Source organism: Caretta caretta, chromosome 5 (assembly GCF_965140235.1).
Source record: "Caretta caretta isolate rCarCar2 chromosome 5, rCarCar1.hap1, whole genome shotgun sequence".
Classification (NCBI taxonomy): Eukaryota; Metazoa; Chordata; order Testudines; family Cheloniidae; genus Caretta; species Caretta caretta.
In genome coordinates, this window is record NC_134210.1 from 15,775,662 (window position 1) to 15,789,148 (window position 13,487).

Genomic DNA, 13,487 nt, shown 5'->3' on the forward strand with positions numbered 1-13,487 from the left:
TGTTCTAAGCTTTGTTGTTTTCTGTGTTGCTGTTGCCGCTGCCGCGTTGGTCCCAAGATATTCACGAGACAAGGTGGGTGAGGTAATAGTTTCTATTGGACCAACTTCTGTTGGTGAAACAGACAAACATTAGAGCTGCACAGAGCTCTTCTTCAGGTCTGGACCAGGTAATCAGAGGATGGAAATATCACGGATGTATCTCACGGGTCCTATGCATGACTATCACAACATGTGGTGTACCTCATACAGTGCACTACATGCCTCAATAACAACTGTGTGGTTGAAACCAGACAATTGCTACTCTTTCAAATGAGGTCACAAAGCTTGTCTCTTTCACCAACAGAAGTTGGTCCAATAAAAGATATTACCTCAACCACCTCGTCTCTCTGATCTAAACTTTTGCAAACAAATGAAACACCTCCAGTTATTAGTTTAGTACACTGGTTATTATTATTTATATTAGGGTTGGAAGAGACCTCAGGAGGTCATCTAGTCCAACCCTCTGCTCAAAGCAGGACCAACACCCACTAACTCATCCCAGCCAGGGCTTTGTCAAGCCGGGCCTTAAAAACCTCCAAGGATGGAGATTCCACCACCTCCCTAGGTAATCCATTCCAGTGCTTCACCACCCTCCTAGTAAAACAGTGTTTCCTAATATCCAACCTAGACCTCCCCCACTGCAACTTGAGACCATTGCTCCCTGTTCTGTCATCTGCCATCACTGAGAACAGTTGAGCTCCATCCTCTTTGGAACCCCCCTTAAGGTAGTTGAAGGTTGCTATCAAATCTCCCCACACTCTTCTCTTCTGTAGACTAAATAACCCCAGTTCCCTCAGCCTGTCCTCGTAAGTCATGTGCCCCAGGCCCCTGATCATTTTCATTGCCCTCCGCTGGACTCTCTCCAATGTGTCCACATCCCTCCTGCAGTGGGGGGACCAAAACTGGATGCAATACTCCAGGTGTGGCCTCACCAGTGCTGAGTAGAGGGGAATAATCACTTACTTCGATCTGCTGGCAATGCTCCTACTAATACAACACAATATGCCGTTGGCCTTCTTGGCAACAAGGGCACACTGCTGACTCATATCCAGCTTCTCATCCACTGTAATCCCCAGGTCCTTTTCTGCTGCTTAGCCAGTCGGTCCCCAGCCTGTAGCGGTGCATGGGATTCTTTCTTCCTAAGTGCAGGACTCTGCACTTGTGATTGTTGAATCTCATCAGATTTCTTTTGGCCCAATCCTACAATTTGTCTAGGTCACTCTGGACCCTATCCCTACCCTCCAGCATATCTACCTCTCCCACAGTTGAGTGTCACCTGCGAATTTGCCGAGGGTGCAATTAATCCCATCATCCAGATCATTAATGAAGATGTTGAACAAAACCGGTCACAGGACTGACCCCTGGGGCACTTCGCTTGATACCGGCTGCAAACTAGACATGGAGCCATTGATCACTACCTGTTGGGCCCAACAATTTAGCCAGCTTTCTAACCACCTTACAGTCTATTCATCCAATCCATACTTTTTTAACTTGCTGGCAAGAATACTGTGGGAGACCGTATCAAAAGCTTTGCTAAAGTCAAGATATATCACATCCACCGCTTTCCCCATATCCACAGTGCCAGTTATCTCATCATAGAAGGCAATCAGGTTGGTCAGGCATGACTTGCCCTTAGTGAATCCATATTGACTGTTCCTGATCACCTTCCTCTCCTCCAAGTGCTTACTTGGTATTATTTTAAATGTAAATGGAGCATCAGTGATGAATGCATTATAAGACCAATCCACGATGTATTCACTCAAGTGGATTTCAGTTCTAACAAGTAAATAAAAAAGCATACACGTGTATCATACACTAGTATTATTATTGATATTAGCAGATTCCAAAGGTATTGAAAACAGCTAATTAAAACTAAAAAAAATGATTTCCTGCTAAAATTCAGCTAAATAGACACAAAAAGCATAAGAGAGCAGTGAAATAATAACTTTCATTTACTCAGCCCAAAAATATGAAGATCAGGTAATTTCAGCAGATAACCATTGTCCATATTACGAACACAACCATTCAAAGAACTTCATTACAAGACTGCTCGCTACCAGGTTACAAACAAGGTTTCAGTCTTTGGCATAGGATGGATCTTAACATTATTTTATAACAAGAGCTAGGTCAGACCATGGTGTATTCAAGGTCTTTAAGGTGGTCATATTTCTAGTGTAGTCAGGGACTAACATTTTTCTAAAAGAACAGTTTCTTTACAGATTTCATCAGTCTTAAGATTTATAAATGCTATACAAGCAAATATCCATTAATGGGCATGCTATTAAAGGAACGAGTTGATTTTGCAATAGGTAAAATATTTTAAAATTAAATTACCCTTCTAGTAGGAGAACAGTTACTAATCCATGTATATACTATCTCTGCAGCAGACTATTCATTTTATTTGTTACAATCCATGGGAATATGTATATTCTAAGAAGTCAGTAAAAGGAGTTTTTCAACAAATATATACACAAACTTCAGGATTGCTGGGAAAATCAATACAGATTTGTCTTATGATTCTTACTAACATATAGTACTTGCAGTTGTGCAAGTTTTTTCCATCCGTAAAACCACCATGGCATTCTTTTAAAAAAAAGTCTCAGGCCCCGAAGAGCACAGTAATTAAATTTACATTGTCTTCAGTTTGTATGGAAATTAACCTCATTTCCACAGAGGAAACAGGGTTTGCTCTTTGTTCCTTCACATTTTATTTCAGCGTTTTAATCTTTCCTTATGCAAAAACCAACCAACCAAAAAAACCCACAAAAAACAAAGAACACCCAAGCAAATAAAAAAACACCAGCTTTACTACATTCTGTACCTGAAATTACTCCATTTACAAATTAAGAGGAAAATTCTATTCTCCAGATCACACTGTGTCCTCATTAAAGCCAATGGGAGTCGCAGGTACACAACTAAAGGTAGAACTGGGCATAATGATAAAGCCAGCAACTGCAGGATCCCAGATACAATACTATAAAATGTATAATGCAGCACTCTAAGTGTATGCTTTATATGTTCATGGAGAATGCTAATCCCATTGCTCTGGGGAACACATGGCAACATACATGAACCCATCAATCACAGGTCCCCATAGCATTCTCAACTGGATGCAAAGCCTTTGCCCAGAGAATACAAGAAATATTGGTTTCTAGACCATGCTGATATGTCTCATACCGAGACATTAATTTACACAGCAGACAGCAAAATTTATGCAAATACCACAATGCTCACTTCACTGCATTAGTAATTTGGACTAATTTCTACTGCAAACTACTCTGAATACTAAACAAACTTGCAAATCTAAACTATTTACCATACATGTAGTAGAACAGCCTTCCAAAGAACAATAACTGGATTTATATTTATATTTAATAGCATCTACCCAAGCTCTAGGTGTTTTTATAATTATAGATAATATATAAAACAAAAAGGAACAATATGCACCACCCCCAACCTCATTCAGCCTCCAGCCCAGATCCATCCCCATTCCCTCTCTAGCACCAATCCTGCTTCGCCCCCAGCTTTAGTTCCACTCCACCCCAGCTCTGCTCTCATTCCCTTTCCGCCCCCAGGCCAGCTCCTCCCCCATCCCTAGCTCCGCTGCTGTGGAAGCCTTGGCTTAGCACTAATGGGGGGGGGGAGACGCAGATAGAGTCTGTTAATGGTGCAGGGGAGGGGCGCGCAACTGGAAAAGTTTGTGCACAATTGCTCTAAGGCATGTTTTCCAATCCTTTAATCGTTCTCATGGCTCTTCTCTGAACCCTCTCCAATTTTTCAACATTCTTCTTGAAGTGTGGACACAATACTCCAGCAGTGGTTGCACCAGTATCAAATACAGAGGTAATGTAACCTTTCTACTCCTATGCGAAATTCCCCTGTTCATACATCCAAGGATCACATTAGCCCTTCTAGCTACACCATTGTCCAGGGAACTCATGTTCATCCTAGATGACCCCCAAGTCTTTTTCAGTTATTGCTTCCCAGGATAGAGTTCCCCATCCTGTAAGTATATAGCCTGCATTCTTTGCTCCTAAATGCATGCCTTTATGCAAATTACCACTCCCTTACATTTGACCATATTGAAACACACATTGTGTGCTTGCATCATGCTTACCAAACAATCCAGATAGGTCTATGTCATTAATCAGTCATCTTCATTATTTACTACTCTCCCAATCTTTGTACCATCTACAAACTTGATCAGTAATAATTTTATGTTTTCTTCCAGATCATTGATAAAAATAACAACAAGAATTGATCCTTGTAGGACTCCATTAGAAACACAGCGATAATTCTCCATTTATTGTTACAATTAAATTTTGAGATCTGTTAGCCAGTTTGTAATCCATTTAATGTGCCATGTTGATTTTGTATGCAGTATTGGTGTAGCTGTGTTGGTCCTAGGATATCAGAGAGACAAGGTTGGTGAGTATCTTTTATTGGACCAATTTCTGTTGGTGAGAGAGTCAAGCTTTTGAGCTTACACATGATCTGAAGAAGAGCTTTGTGTAAGCTCGAAAGCTTGTATCTCTCACCAACGGAAGTTGGTCCAAAAAAAGATATTACCTTACCCACTTGGTCTCTCACTTTGTATGGTTCTAATTTTGTATAGTTCAGAACGTTATGTGGTACTAAGTCAAATACGTTACAGAAGTCTATTATAGCAAGCAAACTTGTAATCTCATCCAAAAAAGATAGTTCAACAAGATCTATTTTCCATAAACCCATGCTGATTGACATTAATTATAGTACTCTCTTAATTCTCTATTTAGTCCTGTATCAGCCATTCCATTATTTTGCTTGGGATGGAAACTTAAAATGCACACACCATTGCAACTATAACTGAAGCATTGCTACTGCAATCTTATGAGCCCAAGTTATTAGTTTATTTTATTTCTCATTTATGGCTTGATCTGCAAAATGCTGCACACTCCTGTAAAATGTGATTTCCTTCAACTCTCAGGCAAGTCCCACTGAAGTAAAGGTGAATGCTCAGTTCCTCCCCTAACTGAGCACTTTGCACTTTAAAAAAATATACATTTTTAAAAGTGTCTAATGATTTTGGATGCCCAGCTTGATAACTTAAAAGGACTTGATGATCAGAGGGCTGATGCAGTCTCAAGTTTGGTACCTAAAATCACTAGTCACTTTTGAAAATTTACTCCCGACTTCTTATTCCTACCATGATCATCTTACAGTTATTCTTTTTATTCTGGAGTTATAATGACTTTTCTTTCTGTTTAATTCCTTCTAATCAGACATTGGGACTGAATTCCAACAGTACAAGGCTCTGTCCTTTTTTGTCTTGATACAAATCATAGACTGCAATGACTGCACATGTGCTTAACTTTATGGAAGTGAATAATCCCCATTGACTTCAGTGGCACTAGAACTTCCCAGGTCTGTAAAGTGAAGCATAGGCTTAAGTCTCTGCAGGACTTTATGAGGAAGGCTCTATGCCAGAATACCTCCAAAAAAAAAAAAAAAAAAAAAAAGGGCCTACATAATCTTACTGTGTGGTTCCTGTGGTTACATAAACCTAAAATAAAATTATAAACAATATTCAAATAGCTAAGACTAAAATTTTGACAACATATTCCTTTCCTTTTCTTCCTCTAGCAAAAGCTCAACTCAAATTAATCCCAATAATTTTTTCTTTCACTCTATTACAGTGGTTCTCAAACTTCATTGCACCGTGACCCTCTTCTGACAATAAAAATTACTACACACCCCCACCTCCATGCCAGGCGGAAGCCTCAGCCTGAGGCCCGCTGTCCCAGGCTGAAGCCCTTGGGCTTCAGCTTCAGCCCCCTGGTGGCAAGGCTCAGGCTTCTGCTTCAGCCCCGGGTCCCAGCGAGTCTAACACCAGTCCAGGGGACCCTATTAAAATGGGATTGTGACCCACTTTGGGGTCCCAACCCACAGTTTGAGAACTGTAGCTATATTACTTCATGAATTTGCTTACTCAGTTTACCAGGCTCATCAAAAACATATTTCCTGTTTGTTTTCTCTCTCTCCCTTCCTCCCACACAGAAAATAAAACTGCCCTTAATTTGTTTAGCATCCCCAAAACCATTATCTTGTTAGCTGCCTTTTGCTAATACATACTGCAAGGAGTCTGTTTGACTTTCTAGAGTTATTCTCTAGGGTTGACTGTAGCTCAAAGAGGTTTGAAATAGAAAGTGAAGTATACATGACTAATAGAACATCATACAATGAATATGTAATCCAAAAGGAAACCATAATGGTTGAAGTGGGATAATACATTTCATTTCATGAGTTAGAAATACCATGGAAATCAATAAATAGTACAGCCACAACAGAATTATTAAGACAGTATCAAACAAATGTAGAGACTATGATCCCAGCTTCAAGTATTTAAGCTACATGAATGCATGGTATAATAAAACACCCAATACGCGTGTCCCCACAAGTCACCAGAGTGACACTGTCATTAAGACAGAGCTGAAACTGCATTCCCTTTTAAAGTGCCTCGAGAACAGGTACCACAGGCTGACAGTGCTCAGGCAATACAAGTGATAATAACCGAATACAGCCATCCCCACCTTTTCTTCTTTTAAAAGCCCATTAATTTTAACCAGTGTTTGTTGTTCAACAAGTGTGGTATAAACATGTTTACAAATCCAAGAAACAACAGGCCACCAGAAGCTTTTACAAGTCACCAGTCTCAAAATGTGAAAATAGTGTTCAACAAACACCAACTAAAGTACATTTAAAAAAAGACTAAACATAACTTGCAATGAATAAGAGCAGGCATGAACTGTGTTAATTTTTCTTAACTCAGTCACCTCTAAAGGTTCCCTGATGCCCTTCCTTCTCCCTTTCCTTTTTTCTTTGGTGGATGCTCTCTTTCTACCCTCCATTTAAAAAAAATTAAAATGGTATCACTGTTCACAGTACACATGCAAATAAAAGACCTGATCCCATGTGGTGCTATGGAGGGGAACACCACCTCACAGGAGCAAATACACGGCTTCAGAAGATTAACACACTATTTGTACAGTTTTTGGAGACTGATTCTATTGTCCTTACTCAGGGAAAAGTCCCATATACTTCAGTGAGAGTTCTGCTGGAATGAGGACCGTAGTGCTGTAGCGCAGTAGGAACTGTACTACAGCGCAATGGGAGTTTTGGGTTGCTGGGCTCAGAATTAGCAAACTGTTGTAATTCATTGCTTCCCATGTTCACTTCTGATTCCTGGAGTATAAATAATATTTGCAACCTCTAAGATAGGATAAAGTTATTGATAATGAATACTACTGTGATGATTGTACAGAATGTGTGCATGAACCCATACTGTCAATAAGAACATCTAAGTTTTAGATGCTTTTCACTAACTCCTTTTATACCAACATATAGAATTTGATTTTTTTATCTGCAGATTTATACAGAGTTTTACTTTTAGCTGAGAACAGCACACATACTGGTAGGTGTTTCCATTCCCAAATCATTAATTATCCATATAAAAAAGAAATAGCTAGCACAAAAAAGGCATTTGAATATTTTCATGAGCAGGGATCTTTATTTGAAATATCTTTGGTTTTAACAACCTCAGTTTGTCTTGTAAAAAGATAGCTTTTTAAACTGAAAACCAAATTCTCAAAACTTCTTGGGTTGATATATTCTGATACCTCTCAACTGGTGTACAAGTCACATTTCATAAAAGAATAATGGCAAGTTAGTCGATAGTTTATAAAAATGTATTCATTATTTACAGTATTCCAGTACCAAAGCTGTTTCCTTCCACTACACATATACATACATGCTTTGTTATTGTAAAGCTATTTTAAGTGCTGAGCTGTTGTCACTTTTTGTATTTATTTATTTTCAAGAACATATGTTTTGTATGGGAAAAAAGTGCACACATTTTGTAAACAAAAGGCAAGATTTTTTGGCCTTTCCAACACATTGTAATTCATAAGTATAGTTACTGGGTAGAACCACTGATGATTTTCACAATCCCAGCACTGGATTGGATCATTTTGACTGCAGCATTTTAGAAGAGCTTTACAATTGTACTGAGTGCTGATTTAAAGGTTCTTTCTATTCTATATAGGTTTTTATATTGCCCCACACCACTGTATTATCTATTGGGTGTACGCTCCACTCTTCCACCCATCCCCGTAATTGCCAGCACAAGCATAACTAATCTTCCTACTCCTGCATCTTATTTGCAGGAGTCTTGGAAATATCCCCATGGTACTAATCTGCCTAAACCACTGCTGCAGTAATCTCTGATTCCACTTGGATATTTCCAAGTTGTAACCCTCTGGCAGAGCTACTATAGACAGGCATGAACAATAACTCAGTATTAGTGCTAGCATCATGATGATACACGCATGCATAAGCAAGGACAGGGGCAGTGTCAAGAATTGATTCCAGTGCTGTTGTCAGTGAGAACTATGAAAATATAATATGTAAGACCAGAAAATTTGAAACGAAGCAGTTTGCTATGTGGTACTTCAATAATCCTGACACAGTTATTCAACGCTTTCCACCTTTATGTCTTTATGGAGGTTTGGTTCATTTTCAGCTTTACTGTGGACACTGAGTACCATAACGATCAGTGAGCTCTGTTCTTTTGCTCTAGAAACCTGGGTTCAGACCCTTCTGTTACTAATACGAACGAGTGTGGGGATCTTAGTATTTGTCCATATCATAAAACCAACATACAAATTGGCATGGTCTTAGGAGAAGCCCCAGCTTAGAAGAGCGGGGAGAAAGGAATTCAGGACTGAAGTGCTTTGGAAAACCTTTGAAAGGAGCATGCACAGAACCTGCCTATTTGATGCATGGCTCCAGCCAGTGATGTTACTAGTTCTTCACTCACACGAGCATCAAAAGTATCCAACCGGGACATAATTGCTGTTCAAGACAGCCCAAGTGTTACATAGAATGGGCATAAGCGTGTTCAATTATTCTGGATTAACACTAGTGCAACTAAATACAATTTGGCTCAACAATATCCATTTTAATAGATTTTCTAGAGTTCTGCAGATTAATTAGCTTTTTTAGTTCATAAACTACAGTCAGAGGCCTCAAGCCAAAATGGGCCCTTTGGGCACTACCCACAATACATATATTTACTAATAATACAGATATTTAACTAACAAGTGAATACACGGAATAATTTTATATGAAACCATGTCATTATGTGTACAGGATTTCAGTCCCTAGCACAGCATAACATTTAGTATGTGAATTTTTCTTCATTATTATTACTACTATTACTTTTAAGCAATGCCTTTGTATTCTTTAATTTTTTTTAAAACAGTGTCTTCTCTTCCTAATTAGTTGGTGATTGCTTCTGGGATAGCTAGATTTTCATTGCCTGTTAGGATTCTTTGGCATAATTCCCCATCATTATGGACTACTATAAAATTCATACAAACAGAGCTATTTCAACTTGCATGCCACAGTTTCTTCTTCCCTTGATAATCAAGCTGGTTTTACTTATGTTTACTGTGTGGTCTGTTGCTATTGTATGCTTGCTTTGCTGGGAAGCTGCATTTCCATTCTGGATTCTTTCCATGTTCTGGTAAATTTTGTCATGCAATTTTTTCCTTGTTTTCCTAAAACTCTTGGCATCTTGGATAATACATTAAATTATCTACCTAGTCAACAGAATAGTATGAGTAGAACTATTTTTATTTTAAAAAAAACACCCTTATGTTCTGTCCTTCCTAGTAGAGATTTTAAAACATTTCTTTCTATTTTACTGTTTTTATGTATGATCTAACAATTCTGATTAGAAAGATATTGACTTTCTATTGTTATTTGGGATGGATGGCTATTCATTACTCGCCTCATTATGTCTAATCTAGTCTACAACCATATGTCAAAAAATGGCAGCTCTCAGGTATGAGCGATCATGAAAATGAAATGAAGTAAGGTGCAAGAAAAGAGAGAAGGCTCTATCTCCACTGCTGTACAAAATAACTGCAACAACAGGACTCAGGCTTGTGTTTAAGACAGACGCATCGCTATACCAGCTCTACAGTGCAAAGCAAATAGATAATTATGCAGTAGCTTGAATATTATAGCCCATGAGTCTTATATTTTAAGTATTATGGCATTTTGGAAGAATATTAACATAATTTATATCTAATGTAAAAATCTAAAGCTTCCACAAGCTACACACAACTTATGAAAGCTTGTGCTCGACTTATGGTGACAGACACTATGTTGTGTACCACAAAACCTAACCTTAGGTCCTCTATTTATACCACACTTGTTATGACGCATATCTAGGATGCCATTAGTTGTATGATATTAAAGATACAAATAACCTCCTTGACCATTTCATGTTTTACATCTGTTCACTTAAGCATGCAAAGATCAGTCACACACAGCATGCAGCATGCAATAAATGCAGAGCAGAGGTTAATAACCTGGAAGCATAGGATCTGAGAATGTGAGAACAAGTTAAAGACAAAAGTTCCTCTCCATTGTCACTGAGGGTCGAGAAGCAATGCTGCAGCGTAGAGCAGTGAGAGTGAGGAAAATACAGTTTGTCCAAGACATATACATATCTCCGCAAGTGGCGGCAGGCATAACTGAAAGACAAGGGTAAAGGGAGAAAAACAGAAAGAGGAATTTTCCTTTAAGAAAGCCAATTAATGTTTTGTCCAAAGAGGTTTTGTGCCGACACTCAGCAGAAGATGCCAAACACAGTAAAGTAGCAGTTCAAACTAAAACAACAAAAAATTAGAAAGGCAGAAAGAACTGATCGTCTATGGTCATGTGCTGGGGAGTTTGCCAAATTTGGGGGCTTGTAAACACACAAAAAAATTAAATAAAATTGTAAGCTAACTTTTAACTTGGCTTGAAGACATGAACACATGAGACTGTGGACCTGGTTTACAATGTTACCAGAAAAAAATGAGAATATTCATAGAATTTAACTGGCTTCATGGAAAATGACATCTTACCTCATTGGAGTGAAAAAGTCATGTAGAACTACTGAATCATTACTCTGAAGTACTTATGCACTCTAGAATTCCTGCAGTGGAGACAGCCTATCGGTTATTTGAACAGGGTTGGTCAGTCCTTCCATGAGAAACCTCTTGTAATTACTTTCAAGAAATATATACTTCTGTCTTAGAGTTGGCAGATGGCGAGAGTTCTGGGGAAATCACTCTGAGATGTCTGGCTTTAGTGTTAATAATACAACATGTAGACAGAAACCCTGAAAATACGTTGATCACTCTTGAGTCAAAGTTCATACAATCTGTGTCAATGCTGTTTCACACGGTGTTCTCGCACTCATGAATTTACTGGAGAATAAGCTGATCAGTAGAACAGTTCACCTGCAATATACTGTACTGCTGTCACACTACCATGTGCACACACTTTAGATCCACAAAAAATTTATATCATTACAGTTACTGTATAGTAAGGGAGTAGTGTATGCACACGACAGATTAGATCACACACACGCAGTGACCAAAGAGACGACTCAGGCAATCTACTCAGGGTACACAAAGTGGCACATTCACCAGAAAATTCCTTAAATTATCTTTAATGCTAATATTTAAAGAGAGAGGAAATGTTAGTCAGGAAAAAACCTGGCTCACCATAAAATGCTGAATGGTATTCCATGTATTCTACTGAAGATTATTTACCAAATTACTTTCCTTTTGGTTTAATGTTCTGTGGGCAAAATTCTGCCCTCTGTTATGGGGCACACTAGATGGAGAAAGAAAGAGTAACCACCGTTATTACCGCTCCCTCACCCAGCAATTCAGCACTCAAAGTTCTAGAGTGATAGACTAGTTTTCAGTCTGGACAGTAGACCACAACCTTATGGGGCTGCTAGCTTGGATTTAAAGCACCACCAAATTCAGGAGAGGTTTGTGTGTGTGGACTGGAGAGAGGGTTAGGGACAACAGCGAAGAAAGAGCCCAAGTTAACTCTGAAGCGAAGGCATACTCTCAATGTACAAACCTCCCCAGAACCAGATTGCAGTTTAGATTATAAATTCTTCAAAATATGGGCCATGTCTTTGTATGTTTGTACATTTCCCGGCACAACAGAGCCTCAATTCTGATTGGGATCTCTGGGCACCACTACAATATAAATAAATAACTAATAGATGGCTCTGGGACTCTTTTTGTGATGAGCATTGCTTTGCTATCCCCACTTCCATGGTTCCAAATAGCAAGGCCATGTATGTGCCATGTATGCGTTAGGTCTTATCTATATTCAAAGTTGAACCAGTTTAAACTATAAACTGCCACATAAACACTCATTCATATAAACCTGGCTCATACTGATTTAACTTAATTTAGCATTGAATTGATTTAAGCTATTAATACAAGTTTAAATATAAGATTAATATACATTAAACTGAATTAAAGAATGTCCACAGTGTTTTGCACCACTTTAACTAAATCAGTTTTTAAAACGACTTCAGGTTAAACTGGGCCAACTCTGTATATAACCAAGGCATAACTCTCTCCGTATATTTGTATGTAAAGAAAAACAACTGTGAAATTTGGAAGCTAGAGCTAATACCAGTTTAAACATGGATCTTAACCAGAGTCTGAAAACTAATGTTCCAATGGGCATTCAAGCTAGAATCAAATGCTATGGGAAATTTTGTTATTTTTAATACTTTTTATTGGGTTGACTACTTTCATTTTAAAGCAAATGCCTATTTTGTATTTGCAATTTATTATTAAAATTTCTGAAAAACAAATGATTACAGCAAATGAAGAATACTGTTAAATACTGAGGGGTAGGGATATGTGCATTCACACACGTGTATGCATACTCTCTCTCTCGATATATACACACTGTACATAGATATAGATAGATATTTAATCCTAAACACAAAAAGCCCAAGCATGTATTTTATCCTTTAAAAAGAAAAAGATGCACCAGCACAGCAAATTAGATTTGTGCATTTTCCTCTTTTAAATAGTAAAACATCAAACTGAATATCTTGAGATTTGATAGTAAAATGTTAAGGAATCAATATCAACTCCCAATAGTTCAAATTTGGAACCTCTGGGTAACTGGAGCCTGGGAAATCATTAAGTGTGGTCTGGAGTTATCCCGTCAAGAACAGTTGTTCTTACTTAAAAGATGAAACTTTGCCATTTTCTGAGATAATGAAAATAGTAAAACATCTCTAGTGTCTTCTCACCATATAAATATTTCCAGGGTTATATGCTGCATAAATCTGAGAAGTTATTAGTAATAAAATATTCTCATCTGCTCCATTAAATCTAAAGATATCAAATTCTTAATGATCTGGAATAACTACTACTCAGTAAGAATCAAAATAAGACAAAAGACCAGGGGGTGGGGAAACTACGGCCCGCGGGCCGGATCTGGCCCGTCATGGCTCCCTGCCTACCCTGGCACAGCTCCCGGAAGCAACCGGCACCATGTTCCTGCGGCCCCTTGGGGAGGGGGAG

General features: G+C 38.5%; 1 protein-coding gene across 5 annotated transcripts in view; it reads right to left on the reverse strand.

Moving 5' to 3' along the window:
- Window positions 1-13,487, reverse strand: part of DYM (dymeclin) — a 385,584-nt gene that overhangs the window by 103,824 nt on the left and 268,273 nt on the right. For 4 of the 5 annotated variants that reach the window (XM_048851023.2, XM_048851022.2, XM_048851025.2 and 1 more), the window contains one exon: window positions 10,455-10,619. The exons of the other annotated variant lie outside the window; for it this stretch is intronic. In XM_048851023.2, coding sequence (XP_048706980.1) covers window positions 10,455-10,619 — 165 coding nt within the window. The remainder of the gene's footprint in view (window positions 1-10,454; window positions 10,620-13,487) is intronic. 5 annotated transcript variants of the gene reach the window in all.